The following is an 18089-nucleotide window of genomic DNA, read 5'->3' as shown; positions in this document are numbered from 1 at the left end:
TGTGTGTGTGTATATATATATATATATATATTTTTTTTTACTGGAGACATTGTGTGAGAATCTGCTATTCTTCTGACATGTAGTTATTTTTTGACTTTTATGTTTAGCCCTTCAGTTTCTGTAAAATATATCAGTGTAAATTTAAATCTAACAAGTTAATTTAAAACAAGGAATGAATGTGAATCTCCTTTATCAAACTGTTTATCTCATTTAGATGTTAAACGATAATTTTTACCACATCTTTGGTTTTTGTAGAAATCACCACAGAAGGAAAAAGGAAAAAGTCATCTTCTGATTTATCGGAGGTATGCATTTGTTTTGCTTTTAATCTATTATCTTTGGAGTTACTGATACTGAAAGTATTTTGCTGTTTGTCTTTTTAATAACATTTTAAAGAAAATAGTATAAAACTTTAATCAGTGTTTTGGGAGAATAGTGTATTCTAATTAACTGAAGATCAACCAGGAAACCCTTCTACCAACTTTGTTTAAATTGTTGACTGGTATGCTTTCCAGACCAGATGACCAATATACTTTCCAGAGCTCATTTTAGATTTTATTTAAAACATAGCACAACGTTTCTTTGATGACTTAATCTATTAGAGTACCTAATGTTCATTCATTAGTGATGCTATAGATGCAAAATAGTCATACTCAAGGTATGTGCTGAACATTACTATTGGGAATATGTCCTTTTAAGCCTCTTTTTTTCATTTATTTCTTCTACATATGCCAAGAGTAGCAAAACAAGCAAAATGAAGTTTCTACCTACATAGGAAGTGTTCAAAAAAATTAATTCCTTTTAAGAAAGATAATCTTTTTCTTTTCTTTCTTTTTTAAGAGACAGGGTTTTGCTCTGTTGCCCAGGCTCAAGTACAGCTCACTGCAGCCTTGAACTCTTGGGCTTTAGTGATCCTCCTGCCTCAGTCTCCCAAGTAGCTGGGAATACAGGGATGTGCCACCATGACCAGCTAATTTTAATTTTTTTATGTAGGGACAGGGATCTTGCTATGTTGCCCAGGCTGGTCTCACATTCCTGGCCTCAAGCAATCCTCCTGCCTTGGCCTCCGAAAGTGTTGGGATTATAGCATAAGCCACCATACCTGGTATATAGAGATAATTTTTTTTTCTCTAGAATTTTGTTCTTTAAATGCAGTAATATCCTGATTTACATTATAAGAATTTATTAAACCCTTTCCTATGAAGCAGTCTAAGTTATGCACAGAGAACTTTAATATGATACATCTTCATGCTACATAGTTATAGCATTTAACAAAGAAGAATTCATAAAGGAAGACAATGAGAGGAAATCAAGAGTACCTTAGAAGACTGTATAGAAAGTATGGCTTTAGATATTCTTTCTTTTTTGGCTTAAGATTTGCCTGGTGTGGTTTCTCCATTTAAAACTCTGGATTTAGTTTAAGTGGGGTAAATAGAAGGTTAAAAAAAATCTTATGCCGAGGCAGTAGAATCACTTGAGGTCAGGAGTTCAAGACCAGCCTGGCCAACATGGTGAAACCCCATCTCGACAAAGACATAAAAATTGGCCGGGCTTGGTGGCTCACGCCTGTACTCCCAGCACTTTGGGAGGCCGAGGTGGGCAGATTACGAGGTCAGGAGATCGAGACCATCCTGGCTAACATGGTGAAACCCTGTCTCTACTAAAAATACAAAAAATTAGTGGGGCGTGGTGGAGGATGCCTGTAGTCCCAGCTACTCGGGAGGCTGAGGCAGGAGAATGGTGTGAACCTGGGAGACGGAGCTTGCCGTGAACTGAGATCGTGCCACTGTGCTCCAGCCTGGGCAACAGAACGAGACTCTGTCTCAAAAAAAAAAAAAAAATAGCTGGGCATGATGGCGGGTGCTTGTAGTCCCAGCTACTTGGGAGGCTGAGGCAGGAGAATCGCTTGAACCTGGGAGGCAGAGGTTGCAGTGAGCCGAGATTGCACCATTGCACTGCAACCTGGGTGACAGAGCAAGACTCTGTCTCAAAAAAAAAAAAAAAAAAAAAAAAAAAAAATCTTACATTGCCAGGATGAATACTATCATACCACTTTGAAATACCTCTGTATTAACTACTACTATTTTTGTTTTTAATATATCCAGTGAAGTGAAATATCTTGCTTTAGACTGTTGCATTATTCATGCAATTAATCTGAAATCCTGCCATTAGAAATTAATACTTAATTAATCCATTTCTCTTTCTGATTTTTAGATGTACTACAGTGTTTCTTAAACTTTTGTTTACAAGGAAGTTGAGACTTACAGAAAAGTTACAGAAATTTTGCAGAGTTCCTGTACAATTCACTCAGGTTCTCTCAATGTTATTATCTTATGTAACTATAGTATGATTATAAAAAACAATAAATTTATATTCATACAGTACCTTAAACTGGTGGTCCCCAACCTGTTTGGCACCAGGGACCAGTATCGTGGAAGACAGTTTCCCGTGGACAGGGGTCGGGAGGATGGTTTCGGGATGAAACTGTTTTACCTCAAATCTTCAGTCATTGGGTTCTCAGAAGAGCGTGCAGCCTAGGTCCCTTGCACGCGCAGTGTACAATAGTATTTGTGCTCCTATGAGAATCTAATGCCACTGCTGATCTGACAGGAGTTGGAGCTCAGGCCCTAAGGCTCCCATGCTGCTCACCTCCTGCTGTGTTGTCCTTGGCCTGGGGGTTGGGGACCTCTGCTTTAAACTGTAGACATCATTTGGATTCCTTCGGTTTCACTAATGTCCTTTTTCTGTTGCCAGATCCAATCCAGGATCCCACATTGCATTTAGTTGTTAGGTCTCCTTAGTTTTCTTAAGTCTGTGACAATTCTTCAGTCTTTTTTCTTTCATGACCATGACACTTTTGAAGAAAACTGGACAGTATTTTGTAGAATATCTCTCACTTTGGGTTTGTTTCAGGTTTCTCAAGATTAGATTAAGGTTATGACTTTTTGGGAGGAATACCACAGAAGTGATGGTGCCCTTCTTAGTGCATTATATCAGGGGTTACGTGATAGTGATATATCTTAGTACTGGTAATGTCAGCCTTGATTGTTTGGTTAAGATAGTGTCTGCCTGTTTGCTCCATTGTAAAGTTACTTTTCTCCTCTTTATAATTAATAAATAGGGGAGATGCTTTGAATCTGTGCAAATATATTATTTTATCTCAAACTTTTGTTTACTATTGTAGCATCTATCAGTGTATCTTGCCTGCAAATTTGTATTTGTGATATTTTGGTAGTTTTCTCTTTTGCTCATTCACTATAGATTTATGAATGTAAATTCTTCTATAAGGGACCAGTGTGGTGGCTCACAACTGTAATCCCAGCACTTTGGGAGGCTGAGGTGGGAGGATCACTTGAGGTCAGGAATTTGAGGCCAGCCTGGGCAACAGAGTGAGACCCCATATCGAAAAATAAAAATTAGTTGGCATGTTGGCATATGCCTGGAATCCCAGCTACTTGGGAGGCTGACATAGGAAGATTGCTTGAGCCAGGGAAGTTGAGGCTTTGGTCAGCCATGATTGCACCACTGCATTCCAGCCTGGATAACAGAATGAGACACTGTCTCTAAAAAATAAAAATTCTTCTGTAAGGGAGAGCTGATTCTCATCCCCAACTTACTTACTTATTTATTTATTTAGAGGTCCTCCTGCTTTGGCTTCCCAAAGTGTGAGGATTCTAGGCATGAGCCACTGTGCCTGGCTTCACTTATTTATTTATATCAATATAGACTCATAGAATATTGAGTTTATTCTGTGAGTTATAATCCACTACTGTCATTACAGGTTTGTTGGTCAAAGTATTCCAGCCTTGGGAGATCTTTCATGTTGGCTGTACCCTTTTGACGTGCTCCTATCATTTTTTTTTTTTTTTGAACGCTTACTTTCTGACACTGTATATTTTTTGGCACTGCAAGATGCTTATCTTGTGTTTTCCCTGCCCCAGGCTTGAAATCAACCACTTTCCCAGGGAGTCCTGGTTCTTTCAATTGAAGGATGATATTTAGAAACCCAGGTCTGTGTGCTAGGTGTACTTGCAACTGGAATGTCATTGTTTTTAGACTTTCTCAACAGACAAGACCAGAAAAATATATGTTCACACATACAACATATGTATCTCTATTTTCCCACAGAAACACATGTATCTATATTTATTTCTCTATCTGCCTATCTGTATAAAAAAATGAATACTGATACTTCTGATTCCAGTCCCACACCACAAGGCTTATTCTAGCTTTTCCTCGTTCCTTATTTTTTTTCTGTCTCTCATTATCTACAATATATTTACTTATTTCTTAATCCCATACTTTATACATAAAGTTGTGGTAGTGCATTTAAAAAATGTAGACTTTCTTAGAAAATTAGCATATTACATTATTGTTAGTAGTTTATATTACTGCCTTTTCCTCCAGGCTGCTAGTGGAAATAAATTACCAAAAGGATAAGAGCTTTGATGGATACAGGGAGAAGATACTAACACATGTTGAATTTAAAGTGTTTGGCCTGGGCCTGGCAGGTTGGCTCATGGCTATAATCCCAGTACTTTGGGAGGCCAAGGTAGGCAGATCACTTGAGGTCAGGACTTCAAGACCAGCCTGGCCAAGATGGCAGAAGCCCATCTCTACTGAAAATACAAAAATTAACTGGGTATGGTGGTGCATTTTTGTAATCCCAGCTACTCCGGACGCTGAGGTAGGAGAATCGTTTGAACCTGGGAGGTGGAGGTTGCAGTTAGCTGAGGTCGCGTCACTGCACTGCACTTCAGCCTTTTTGAGATTCTGTCTCAAAAAAAAAAAAAACAAAAAAAAAACAGTGTTTGAAGTGTTTGGCTGGGTGTGGGAGCTCATGCCTCTAAACCCAGCACTTAGGGAGGCCAAGGTGGGAGGATTACTTGAGCCCCAGAGCCCAGGAATTCGGGACTAGCCTGGGCAACAAAGTAAGACCCTGTGTCTACAAAACAAAAAAAAATTAATCAGATATGATGGTGCATGCCTGTGGTCCCAGCTGCACAAGAGGCTGAGGCAGGAAGATTGCCTGGGCCCAAGAGGTAGAAGCAGGAAGTAAGTTATGTCTGAGTCACTACATGCCAGCCTAGGTGACAGAGTGAGACCCTGTCTCAAATAAATAAACACATGTTTAAGAAATATTTCTAAAATGACACTAGATTGTTGTAGAGATATTCTAAAGTTCAGTTAAACAAAAAGAAGACCACCCATACACAACCAGAATTAATACTATGAAGTGTATCCTTCTAGTTTGTCTCTTTATAAGAAACAAATATTAAAAAATAGAAAACCACAAAATACTGTCTTGTAATCTGTTTTTTCCTGCGTACCTGTATATAATGAACATTATTTTCTGAAATCTAATTGATTAAAGCATTGGTCAGTAGATATTTATTGGGTACTCAACATGTATTGGATACTCCATTAGACATAAGTAACCAGGGAAACAGTGGTGAACGTTTTTTTCTTTGACTTTTATTTAAGTTCAGGGGTACTACGTGCAGGATATATAGGATCGTTGCATAGGTCGCCATGGTGTGCGCCATGGTGGTTCTCTGCAAGAACAACCTATCACCTAGATATTAGGGCCAGCATCCATTAGCTATTCTTCCTGATGCTCCCTCTACCTGTCTGAGAGGCCCCAATGTGTGTTGTTCCCCCGTTGTGTCCATCTGTTCTCATCATTCAGCTCCCACTTAAAAGTGAGAACATGAATTGTTTGGTTTTCTGTTTCTGCATTAGTTTGCTGAAGATAATGGCTTCCAACACCATCCATGTCCCTGCAGAAGACATGATCGTGTTCCTTTTTATGGCTGCATAGTATTCCATGGTATCTATGTACCATTTTCTTTATTCAGTCTATCATTGATGGGGATTTGGGTTGATTCCATGTCTTTGCTATTGTGAATAGTGTTGCAGCAAACATGTGCATGCATATATCTTTGTAACAGAGTGATTTATATTCCTTTGGGTATATACCCAGTAATGGTGTTGCTGGGTCAAATGGTATTTTTGCCTCTAGGTCTTTGAGGAATCACCACACTGTCTTCCACAATGGTTGAACTAATTTACAATCCCAGCAGTGGTGTAAAAGTGTTCCTTTTTCTCCACAACCTTGCCAGCATCTGTTGTTTTTTGACTTTTTAGTAATAGCCATTCTGAGTGGTGTGAGATAGTGTCTCGTCGTTTTGATTTGACTTTCTCTAGTGATCAGTGATGTTGCTGACCACATGTGTGTCTTCCTTTAAGAATCGTTTGTTCATATCCTTTGCTCACTTTTTAATGGGGATTTTTTTTTCTTATGAATTTATGTTCCTTTTAGACCCTGGATATTAGAATTTTGTCAGATGGATAGACTGCAAAATTTTTCTCCGAATCTGTAGGTTGTCTGTTCACTCTGATGATAGTTTCCTTTGCTGTACAGAAGTTCCTTAGTTTAATTAGATCCCATTTATCAATTTTTGCTTTTATCGCAGTTGCTTTTGACATTTTCGTTATAAAATATTTGCCTGTGCCTATGTCCTGAATGGTATTGCCTTGATTTTCTTGTAGGGTTTTTATAGTTTTGGGTTTTACATTGAAGTCTTTAATCCATCCTGAATTAATTTTTGTATATGGTATAAGGAAGGGATCCGGTTTCAATTTTTTGCATATAGCTAGCCAGTTCTCCCAGCACCATTTATTAAATAGAGAATTATTTCCCCATTGCTTGTTTTTGTCAGGTTTGTCGAAGATCAGATTGTTGTAGGTGTGTGGTCTTATTTCAGAGTTCTTTATAATGTTCCATTGATCTGTTCCATCGATTCTGTTTCAGGAATGTGTGGTGTGGCAGCGATGGTTGCGTAGATAAAATAGTAATTTTGACAAGAATCTGGAGTACTTCACTAGGGAGAGAAGGAAGAGCATTCTAGATTGAGGGAACAGTATATGCAAAGGTTTAGAGATATGAAATAATGTGATGTGTTTGAAGAAGGTTGATTCATTCAGCGTGATTGGGTTGTAGTTTTGATGTGTGTGTGATGTGAAAGAGCTCAGACTGTAAAGAGTTTTACAGTTGTAAAGAGTTTTATCTGTAAGTAACGGCTACCGTTGTTGAATTTTTAAGTATTGCAGCCATAATTAGGTTTTATGTATTAGAGAACTCTGGGGCTGACATTTGAAAGGTTAAAAGGGGAGAAGACAGCAGGCAAGAGAATAGTTAGGAAGCTCTTGTGATTCTTCATTTATCTACTTTCAAAGTCAAGGAGAGGGTTTTTGTAAATAAAAATTATATTTAATTGCATATGAATTAAGCACTGAATTTAAAACTCCTTAAAACTGTTAGCAAATTATTAATGCAAGGTAATATAATGGTTCTGTTAGCTGAATTAGCTCTTGTATATAGTTCAATTAAACTAATTATTTTCTCATCCTATTTTCAGATAAGAAAGATGTTAAATGCAGAACCAGAGGATGTCCATGTTCAATCACCACTGTCCAAATTCAGAAGCTCAGAATGCTGGAATCTCCCTTTGCAGGGGGTAAATAAAATTAAAATTAATTTCTTTTAAGTATATAGTTTTATTTGGTGTGTTTAAAATATTGTAATAATAAACTAGTTCAACCATTATGGAAAGCAGTATAGCGATTCCTCAAGGATCTAGAACTAGAAGTACCATATGACCCAGTCATCCCATTACTGGGTATATACCCAAAGGATTATAAATCATGCTGCTATAAAGACACATGCATATGTATGTTTATTGCGGCACTATTCACAATAGCAAAGACTTGGAATCAACCCAAATGTCCATCAGTCACAGACTGGATTAAGAAAATGTGGCACATATACACCATGGAATACTATGCAGCCATAAAAAAGGATGAGTTTGTGTCCTTTGTAGGGACATGGATGCAGCTGGAAACCATCATTCTCAGCAAACTATCGCAAGAACAGAAAACCAAACACCGCATGTTCTCACTCATAGGTGGGAACTGAACAATGAGATCACTTGGACTCGGGAAGGGGAACATCACACACCGGGGCCTATCACGGGGAGAGGGGAGGGGGGAGGGATTGCATTGGGAGTTATACCTGATGTACATGACGAGTTGATGGGTGCTGACGAGTTGATGGGTGCAGCACAGCAACATGGCACAAGTATACATATGTAACAAACCTGCACGTTATGCACATGTACCCTAGAACTTAAAGTATAATTAAAGAAAAAGAAAAAAAGAGTGTAATGATTTTACACCTATGTATCAAACCTGGAGAAACTGACAGATCAAATGGGAACATCTGATTTAAAAGTGTGATTCAAAAGTCATTGAGTTCATTCATTTGACGACAATTTTGGGGCAAATCATGGCCCCTTCCTTAATTGTGTATTTTGTCTTCACTTATGGAATTGATTTGAAGATATTCAAAGGAGAGTCAAAGAGTTTTGTAACTTAACTATAATAAAAATATGATTTAAATTATAAAAAGCTTAAAATAAAAAAAGATGATTTTTGTAACTTAAATATAATAAAAATATGATAAACTAAAAAAAAAAAATACTGTAATAAAACTGAATTTTTGCCGGGCGCGGTGGCTCATGCCTGTAATCCCAGCACTTTGGGAGGCCGAGGTGGGTGGATCACCTGAGGTCAGGAGTTTGAGACCAGCCTGGCCAACATGGTGAAACCCCGTCTCTACTAAAAATAGAAAATTGAGCCAGGCATAGTGGCACATGCCTGTAATCCCAGCTACTAAGGGGGCTGAGGAAGGAGGATTGCTTGAACCTGGCAAGTGGAGGTTGCAGTGAGCCAAGATCGTGCCACTGCACTCCAGCCTGGACAACAGTTAGTTGAGATTCCGTTTCCAAAAAAAAAAAACCAAAAAAACAAAAAAACCACTGAATTTTTATTTTCTGCTATGTCCTTTTTTTGGTTTTCTTGTGTTATTTAATTGCAGATTTTAGTTCATTTTTGGCATGTTTAAATGATACTTTGAGGTTAGGCTCTTCAGTTTAAAACTGTATACATTATTATGCATGATTGATTTCTTCATGAAATTTAAGTCTTATTATTGTAAAATAAATTCTGTTTTAAGTTTACTAAAATAAGATTTATAGAATTGTTTGTTCTTATGCTGTTGACCCATTTTAAGTTTGAGAGTGTATGTTTTGAAGAGTAATACAACTATATTTCAAAAGGTATTTTGATTATAAATCTGGACTTTATCTCACTGTTAAGCATTATAATCAGGCTTTGATGAATAAGGCTTAAGATAGCAGTTTTTTGTGTTTTGTTTTTTAACTTTTAAGTTTAGTGGTACAAGTGCAGGTTTGTTCCATAGGTAACTTGTGTCATGGGGGTTTGTTGTACAGATTATTTCATCACCCAGATATTAAGCCTAGTACCCATTGGTTATTTTTCCTGCTCCTCTTCCTCCTCCCATCCTCCGACCTCTGAAAGGCCCCAGTGTGTATTGTTCCCTCTATGTGTCCACGTGTTCTGATCATTTAGCTCTCACTTATAAGTGAGAACATGCAGTATTTGGTTTTCTGTTCTTGTGTTAGTTTGCTGAGGATAATGGTCTCCAGCTTCATCCATGTCCCTGCAAAGGACATGATCTCATTCTTTTTTATGGCTGCATAGTATTCTATAGTGTATGTGTACCACTTTTTCTTTATCTAATCTACCATGGAAGGGCATTTAGGTTATTTAGAGACAGGGTCTGTGTTGCTCACACTGGAGTGCAGTGGCACAATCATAGCTCACTGAATCCTTGAACTCCTGGGCTCAAGTGATCTTACTGCCCAGCCTCCTGAGTAGCTGGGAATGCAAGCAGGTGCCTGGCTACTTACCTTTTTTTTTTTTTTTTTTTTTTTTGTAGAGGTGGGATCTTGCTATCTTGCCTAGGCTTGTCTTGAACTTCTGGCCTTAAGCAGTCTTCCTACTTTGGTCTCCCAGAGTGCGGGGATTAGAGGCATGAGCCATTGGAATCTGGCCTTGGAATGTGGAAGTCCGAGATGAAGGTGCTGGCAGGGTTGACTTCTGAGGCCTCTTTACTTGGATTGCAGATGGCTGTCTTCTCTCTGTGTCTTCATGTGGCTTTTTCTCTGGGCACATGTATCCCTAGTGTCTCTTCTTGTAAGGACATTAGTCCTATTGGAATAGGACTCCACGCACATGACCTCATTCAACCCCTTTTAAGGCTCTGTCTCTGCATACAGTCACATTAGGAGTTGGGGCTTCAGCATATGAATTTTGGGGGAATACCATTCAGTCCATAACTGCAGCATTCATTTTAGGATAACACTTTTTAAGTAATCTTAAATATATATATCTATATATTTTTTTTGTTATAAGAAAAAATAACCATTATTTATTTACTTATTTTTTTTTTGGGACAGGGTCTTGTTCTGTCATCCAGGCTGGAGTGCACTGGTGCACTCATGGCTCATTGCAGCCTCAGCTTCCCGGGCTCAAGCTGTCCTCCCACCTCAGCCTCCTGAGTATCTCGGATTACAGGCATGCGCCACCATGCTTAGCTAGTTTCTAAAATTTTTTTGCAGAGACAAAGTTTTGCTATGTTGCTTAGGTGATCCTCCCACCTCAGCCACCTGAAGTGCTGGGGTTACAGGCATGAGCCCTCGTACCGCTTGACCCTATTAACCATTTTTTTTTTTTTTTTTTGAGACGGCGTTTCATTTTTGTTGCCCAGGCTGGAGTATAATGGTGCGATCTTGGCTCACTGCAACCTCTGCCTTCCGGGTTCAAGTGATTCTCCTGCCTCAGCCTCCCCATTAGCTAGGATTACTGGCATGCGCCACCATGCCGGGCTAATTTTGTATTTTCAGTAGAGGTGGGGTTTCTCCATGTTGGTCAGGCTGGTCTCGAACTCCCAACCTCAGGTGATCTGCCTGCCTTGGCCTCCCAAAGTGCTGGGATTACAGGCATGAGGCACTGTGCCCGGCCTCCTATTAATCATTTTTAAAATTTGTTCTTAGAGGAGAGATTTGTCTTCAATATTTTTTGCTTTAAAATTAGTGTAAAAGAACATTTAGAAATTTTGTTATTAAATAATACATTTGTTGTTTTGTATTGGATACAAAGAGTACATAAAAAGGGAAACAATAAAGGAGACCAGGTGTGACTTATGTTTACTTAAAAAGAAAATAATATATTTGCATAAGGTTAGAAAATTTGGGCTATGTAGAAAGGTACAAGGTGGGCTTACACTTGTTATCCTAGCGCTTTGAGAGGCTGAGGTGGGAGGATCTCTTGAGCCCAGAAGTTGGAGACTAGCCTAGGAAATATAGCGAGATCCTGTTTCTACTAAAAATTGGAAAATAAGGTAGGCGTGGTCTTGTGCACCTGTAGTTCCAGCTACTCAGGAGGCTGAGGTGGGAGGATCCCATGAGCCCAGGAGTTCAAGATTAAAGTAAGCTGATTGTACCACTGTACTCCAGCCTGGGCAATGATGAGACCCTGTCTCAAAAAAAAAGTATAAATTGGAGCAAATAAAATCTCTTTCTGTCGTTTTTCTCTAAAGGCAACCACTATTAATGAGTTTTTTCATTTATTTCTAGAAAAAAAAGCATATTTCCATATATATGGAAATTTTTGATATTCGCAAAAGTTAAGTGATACTTAAATTTTGGGAAATCCGACATCCTGTTTGAGACTGGAAGTGGCACATGTCAGCCTTGCTGTGCTCTGTGGTTGGCTTAAACTTCACTGTATTTGCTAAATATTTGCTCATACTTTGTATAGTGTTTGAGGCTGTGCAAGTATCTTGCTGCATTTCCACTGGTCTACTTTTTTGTTAATGTTTTTAGTGGTTTTCAATGGAAGAGAAGGGAATAAATGCCCCTTTCCATAGTCTTCAGCAGAATTTTAACTCATTTATTTATTTGTGATTTTTATTGACATATAGTTACATTAAACAGGCAATCTTAAGTATAAAGTTAGATGAACTCTGACTAGAGTAACATATTGTCATGCTCCAGAAATTTTCCTTGTTTTCATTTTGTCTTTTAGAAAATCAAAAGAATCTAATATTTTTTAATTGATTCATTTTTCTTTTTTATGTGACTCAAGTATATGACTCAACCATTGTGTCTTTTCCTCATCTGTTGCTTGTACCTCCACCATGATTCTGGCAACCATTCTTCTGATTTCTGTTTCCATTGTTTTGCCTGTTCTTAAATTTCATAAAAATGGAATGACATAATATGAACTCTTTTGTGTTTGGCTTCTTTTTATTCAGTATAATATTGCTAACATTTATCCATGTTTTGCATCTGTCACTGGTTTGTTTCTTTTTATTGTTATGTAATATTCCATTATGTGAATATACCATGGTTTATTTAATTCTCTATTGATTGATTTTTAGGCTCGTTTTTTTTTTTTGAGATGGAGTTTCCCCCTTGTTGCCCAGGCTGGAGTGCAATGGCGCGATCTCAGCTCACCACAACCTCTGCCTCCTGGATTCAAGTGATTCTCATGCCTCAGCCTCACGAGTAGCTGGGATTACAGGCATGCGCTACCACACCCGGCTAGTTGTGTATTTTTAGTAGAGATGGGGTTTCTCCATGTTGGTCAGGCTGGTCGTGAACTCCTGACCTCAGGTGATCCGCCTGCCTTGGCCTCCCAAAATGCTGGGATTACAGGTGTGAGCCACCGTGCCCGTCCTGGCTTGGTTTTAATATGCATTTTTGTGATGACTAATGACATTAAAAACATTTTCTGTGGTTGTTAGGTGGAGTGTTGTGTAGATGTCTATTAGGTCCAGTTAATCAAGTCCCAGGTTAAGTGAGAGTCTCTTTGTTAGCTTTCTGCCTCAGTGATCTGTCTAATGCTGTCAGTGGGGTGTTGAAGTCTTTCACTATTATGATGTAGTTGCCTAACTAAGTCTTTTTGTAGGTCAAGCAAAATTTGTTTCTTGAATCTGGGTGTACCAATGGTGGGTGCATATATAATTAGGTAGTTAAGTCGTTTTGTTAGATTTTACCATTTATCATTAGGTAATACCCATCATTGTTCTTCTTAATTGTTGTTTAAAGTCTGTTTTATCTGATATAAGAATAGTGGCTCCTGTTCTTTTTTGTTTTCTGTTTGCATGGTAGATCTGTCTCTCTCCCTTTACTTTGAGCCTGTGGATGCTGTTACATGTGAGATGGGTATCTTGAAGATAGCAGATGGTTGGGTCTGGTGTTTTTATCCACCTTGACACTCCATGTCTTTTAAGAGGGTTGTTTAGCCATTTATACTCAGGATTAGTATTGATATGTGAGATTTTGATCCTGTCATTATGTTGTTGGTTGTTGTATAGACTTGATTGTACAGTTGCTTTATAGTGTCTGTGGGCTATGTGCTTAAGTGTATTTTTGAGGTAGTAGGGGTCATTCTTCTGATTCCATGTTTAGTACTCCCTTAAGGACCTCTTTCTTATAAGGCTGGTGTAGTTGAAGCAAATTCCCTCAGTATTTGCTTGTCTGAGAAGGATTTTATTTGTCTTTCACTTATGAATATTAGGCTGGTAGGATATGAAATTCTTAGTTGGAATATCTTTTCTTTAAGGTTGACTGAAAGAGGCCCCCAATCTCTTCTAGTTTGCAAGATTTCTGCCAAGAAGTTTGCTGCTACACTGATGGGAGTTCCCTCTGTACATGACCTGACCCTTCTCTCCAGCTGCCTTTAAGATTTTTTTTTTGCATTGACTTTGGTGAATTTGATGACAATGTGCCTTGGGGATCGTTGTCTTGTATAGTATCTAGCTGGAGTTTTCTGTATTTCATAAATTTGCGTGTCAACCTTTCTTTCTTTCTTTTTTTTTTGGAGATGGAGTCTCTCTCTGTTGCCAGGCTTAGTACAGTGGCACGATCTTGGCTTACTGCAACCTCCGCCTCCCAAGTTCAAGCAATTCTCCTGCGTCAGCCTCCTGAGTAGCTGGGACTACAGGTGCATGCTGCCACACCTGGCCAATTTTTTGTATTTTAGTAGAGACAAGGTTTCACTGTGTTGCCCAGGCTGGTCTTGAACTCCTGAGCTCAGGCAATCCACCTGCCTCAGCCTCCCAAAGTGCTGGTATTACAGGCTTGAGTCACCGTGCCTGGCCTGCATGTCAGCCTTTCTACTGCAATTCGGGAAATTTTTGTGGACCATATCCTCAAATGTATTTTCCAGGTTGCTTATTCTCTCCATTCTTTCTCAGGAATGCCAGTGAGTCATAGATTTAGTCTCTTTACGTAATCTCATTAATTATCCCTCCACTGATGAAATGTTTCTATAGCTCTAAAACTCTGAAGACTCTGCCAAAAGATTCCTAGAACTGATAATTGATTTTAGCAACCTCTCAGGATACAAAATCAATGTGGAAAAATCAGTAGCATTTCTAGACACCAATAATGTCCAGGCTAAGAGTCAAATCAAGGACACAATCCCATTTGCAATACCATAAAGAAAATGAAATACCTAGGAGTACAGTTGACCAAGAAGGTGAAAGAATCTACAAGAAGAACCACAAAACACTGCAGAAAAAAAATCAGAGATGACACAAATAAATGGAAAAACAATCCATGCACATGGATTGGAAGCATCAACATCACAAAAATGACCATACTACCCAAAGCAGTCTACAGATTCAATGCTATTCCTATCATACTACCAATGTCATTTTTCAGATAATTAGAAGAAACTATTCGAAAATTCACATGGAACAAAAAAGAGCCCAAATAGCCAAAGCAATCCTAAACAAAAAGAATAAAGCTGGAGGCATCATAGTACCTGACTTCGAATTATATTTAAGCCCACAGTGACCAAAATGCATGGTACAGGTATAAAAACAGACACATAGAGCAACGGAAAAGAATAGAAAACTCAGAAATAATGCTGCACACCTACAACCATCTGATCTTTGAAAAGCTGACAAAAACAAGTAATGGGGAAAGGATTCCCTATTCAATAAATGCTGCTGGGACAGCTGGCTAGCCATATGCAACAGAATGAAACTGGACCCTTGCATTTTACCATATACAAAAATTAATTCAAGATGGATTAAAGATTTAAATGTAAAACCTCAAACTATAAAAATCTTAGGAAAAATATCTAGGAAATACCCTTGTTGTTATCAGCCTTGGCAAATAATTTTTGGCTAATGCCCCAAAAGCAATTGCAGCAAAAACAAAATTGACAAATGAAACTTAATTTAATTAAAGAGCTTCTGCACAGCAAAAAAACAAAACAAAACAAAATCCTTAGGGAATGGGAGAAAATATTCACAAACTATGCCTCTGACAAAGGTCTATTATCCAGATTCTATAAGGAACTTAAACAGATCAACAAATGAAAAACCAATAACTTTATTAAAAAATAGGCAAAGGACACGAACAGATATTTCTCAAAAGAAGACATACAGGTACTCAGAATTACTATGAAAAAGTGCTCATTGTGACTAATCATCAGGGAAATACGAATCAAAACCACACTGAGATACCATCTCACACCAGTCAGAGTGGCTATGATTAAAAAATGAAAAACCAGGTGCCAGCAAGACTGTGGAAAAAAGAAAACACTTATGAACTGTTTGTGGGCATGTAAATTAGTTCAGCCACTGTGGAAAGCAGCTTGGAGGTTTCTCAAAGAACTTAAAGCAGAGCTACCATTTGAACCATCAGTCCTATTATTGGGTATATATCCAAAAGAAAATAAATAGTTTTGCCAAAAGGACACATGCAGTTAAATGTTCATCATTGAGCTATTCATAATAGCAGAAACATGGAATCAACTTAGGGTACCCATCATTGGTGGATTGGATAAAGACAATGTGGTACCATACATCATGGAATACTATGCAGCCATAAAAAGGAATGAAATCATGTCCTTTGCAACAACATGGATGCAGCCAGAGGCCATTATCCTGTGCAAATTAATGCAGGAACAGAAAACCAAATATTACATGTTCTCATTCATAAGTGGTAACTAAACACTGAGCACACATGGCCATAAAGATGGGAACAACAGACACTGGGGACTCTTAGAGGAGTTAGGGAGAGATGGGAGAAGAGGTTGAAAAACTACATATTGGGTACTATATTCACTACCTGGGTGATGAGATCTGCACCACTCCCCCGGCACCACTCAATATACCCATGTAAGAAACCTCTACATATACCCCTTGTATGTAAAATAAAATTTGAAATAAACCCATCTCTATAAAAAATACAAAAAATTAGCCAGGTGTGGCACATGGCTGTAGTCCCAGTTACTCACGTGGCTGAAGTGGGAGGATCTCTTGAGCCTTGCAGGTGGAGGTTGCATTGAGCTGAGATTGCGCCACTGCACTCCAGCCTGGGCAACAGAGTGAGACCCTGTCTCAAACAAACAAACAAAACCCTCAGATTTGAAAATAAAACCTTTTCAGATGTTGATTATCAGTTCTATATCTTCTTTTGTGAAATGTCTTTTAAAATTTTTTTCACTTTAAAAAACAATTTGTTTCTGTTTTTGTTTATTCATTTATTTAGTCTTTTTTTTTTTTTGGTAGAGATGGGGTCTTACAGCCCAGGCTGGTCTTAAACTTCTTGCCCCAAGTGATCCTCCCACCTTGCCTCCCAAAATTCTGAGATTACAGGTGTGAGCCATTGTACCTGGCCTAAAATAAATTTCCTTGTTGATTAATTTAGAATTACATTCATCCATCTTCATTATTCTGTGAGTTTTGACAAATGTATACACGTTGCAACTACCATCATGATAAAGGTATGTGTGTGTGTGTGAGAGAGAGAGAGAAAATTTGTATAACCATACCTTGGAGATACTGCTGGTTTGGTTCCACATCACTGCACTAAAGCAAATATTGTAGCAAAGTGAGTCATCTGATTTTTTTTGGTTTCACAGTATATATAAAAGTTATGTTTACACTATACTATAATTTATTAAGTGTATAATAGTATATCTAAAAATGTACATACCTTTATTAAAAAATACTTTATTGCTGAAATATTCTATCCATCTTCTGAGCCCTCAGCAAATCATTGTATTGCCACTGGAGCATGGCTGAAAGTTGCCTCAAAATTGATGGCTACTGACTGATCAGGGAGGTAGTCGCTGCTGAAGGTTGGGATGGCTGTGACAATTTCTTAAAATAAGACAACAATGAGTTTTTCCACATTGATAGATTTTTCTTTTCATGAAAGATTTATCTGTATTGTGCCATGCTGTTTGACGGCATTTTATTTACAGTAGAACATCTTTCAAAATTGGAGTCACAGTAGAACTCTCAAACCCTGCCACTGCTTTATCAACTAAATTTATGTGATATTCTAAATCCTTTGTTGTCATTTCAGCAATGTTCATAGCATCTTCAATAGAACTAGATTCCATCTCAAGAAACTATTTTCTTTTAAGAAAGAAGCAACTCCTCATGTTTTAGTTTTCTCATAAGGTTGTAGCAATTCTGTCCCATCTTCAGGCTCCACCTGTTTTTTATTTTTTATTTTTATTTTTTTAAAGATGGAGTCTCCCTTTGTCACCCAGGCTGGAGTGGACAGGTGTGATCTTTTCTCACTGCAGCCTCTGCCTCCCAGGTTCAAGCGATTCTCCTGCCTCAGCCTCCTGAGTGACTGGTACTACAGGCGTGCACCACCATGCCTGGCTAATTTTTGTATTTTTAGTAAAGATAAGGTTTCATCATGTTGGCCAGGCTGGTCTCGAGCTGTTGACCTCAGGTGATCCACCTGCCTCCCAAAGTACTGGGATTACAAGCGTGAGCCACTGTGCTTGGCCCAGGCCGCTGCTTCCACCACATCTGCAGTTACTTCCTCCATTGAGGTCTTCAACCCCTCCAAAGTATCCATAAGGGTTGCAGTCAACTTCTTCCAAACTCTTGTTAATGTTGATATTTTGACTTTCACCCGTGAATCACAAATGTCATTAATGGCGTCTATAATGGTAGATCCTTTCCAGAAAGTTTTCAGTTTACTTTGCCCAGATCCAGCAGAGGAATCACTATATATGGTAGCTATATGATATATTTCTTAAATTATAAGACTTGAAAGTTGAAGTTACTCCTTGATCCATGGGTTGCAGAATAGATGCTGTGTTAGCAGGCATGA

The 18089-nt window shown here is 38.4% G+C and overlaps 1 protein-coding gene across 1 annotated transcript in view; it reads left to right on the top strand.

The window, feature by feature from the left end:
* The window catches only part of SENP7 (SUMO specific peptidase 7), a 199254-nt gene that overhangs the window by 11057 nt on the left and 170108 nt on the right, over nt 1-18089 (top strand). The window contains exons 2-3 of the mRNA XM_025374920.1: nt 256-305; nt 7422-7520. Of these exons, the coding sequence (XP_025230705.1) occupies nt 256-305; nt 7422-7520 (149 nt within the window). The remainder of the gene's footprint in view (nt 1-255; nt 306-7421; nt 7521-18089) is intronic.

The sequence above is a fragment of the Theropithecus gelada genome, chromosome 2, assembly GCF_003255815.1.
Source record: "Theropithecus gelada isolate Dixy chromosome 2, Tgel_1.0, whole genome shotgun sequence".
In the NCBI taxonomy this organism is placed as follows: domain Eukaryota; kingdom Metazoa; phylum Chordata; class Mammalia; order Primates; family Cercopithecidae; genus Theropithecus; species Theropithecus gelada.
The sequence above is the reverse complement of the archived record's forward strand: the minus strand, read 5'-3'. Positions and strand labels throughout refer to the sequence as shown.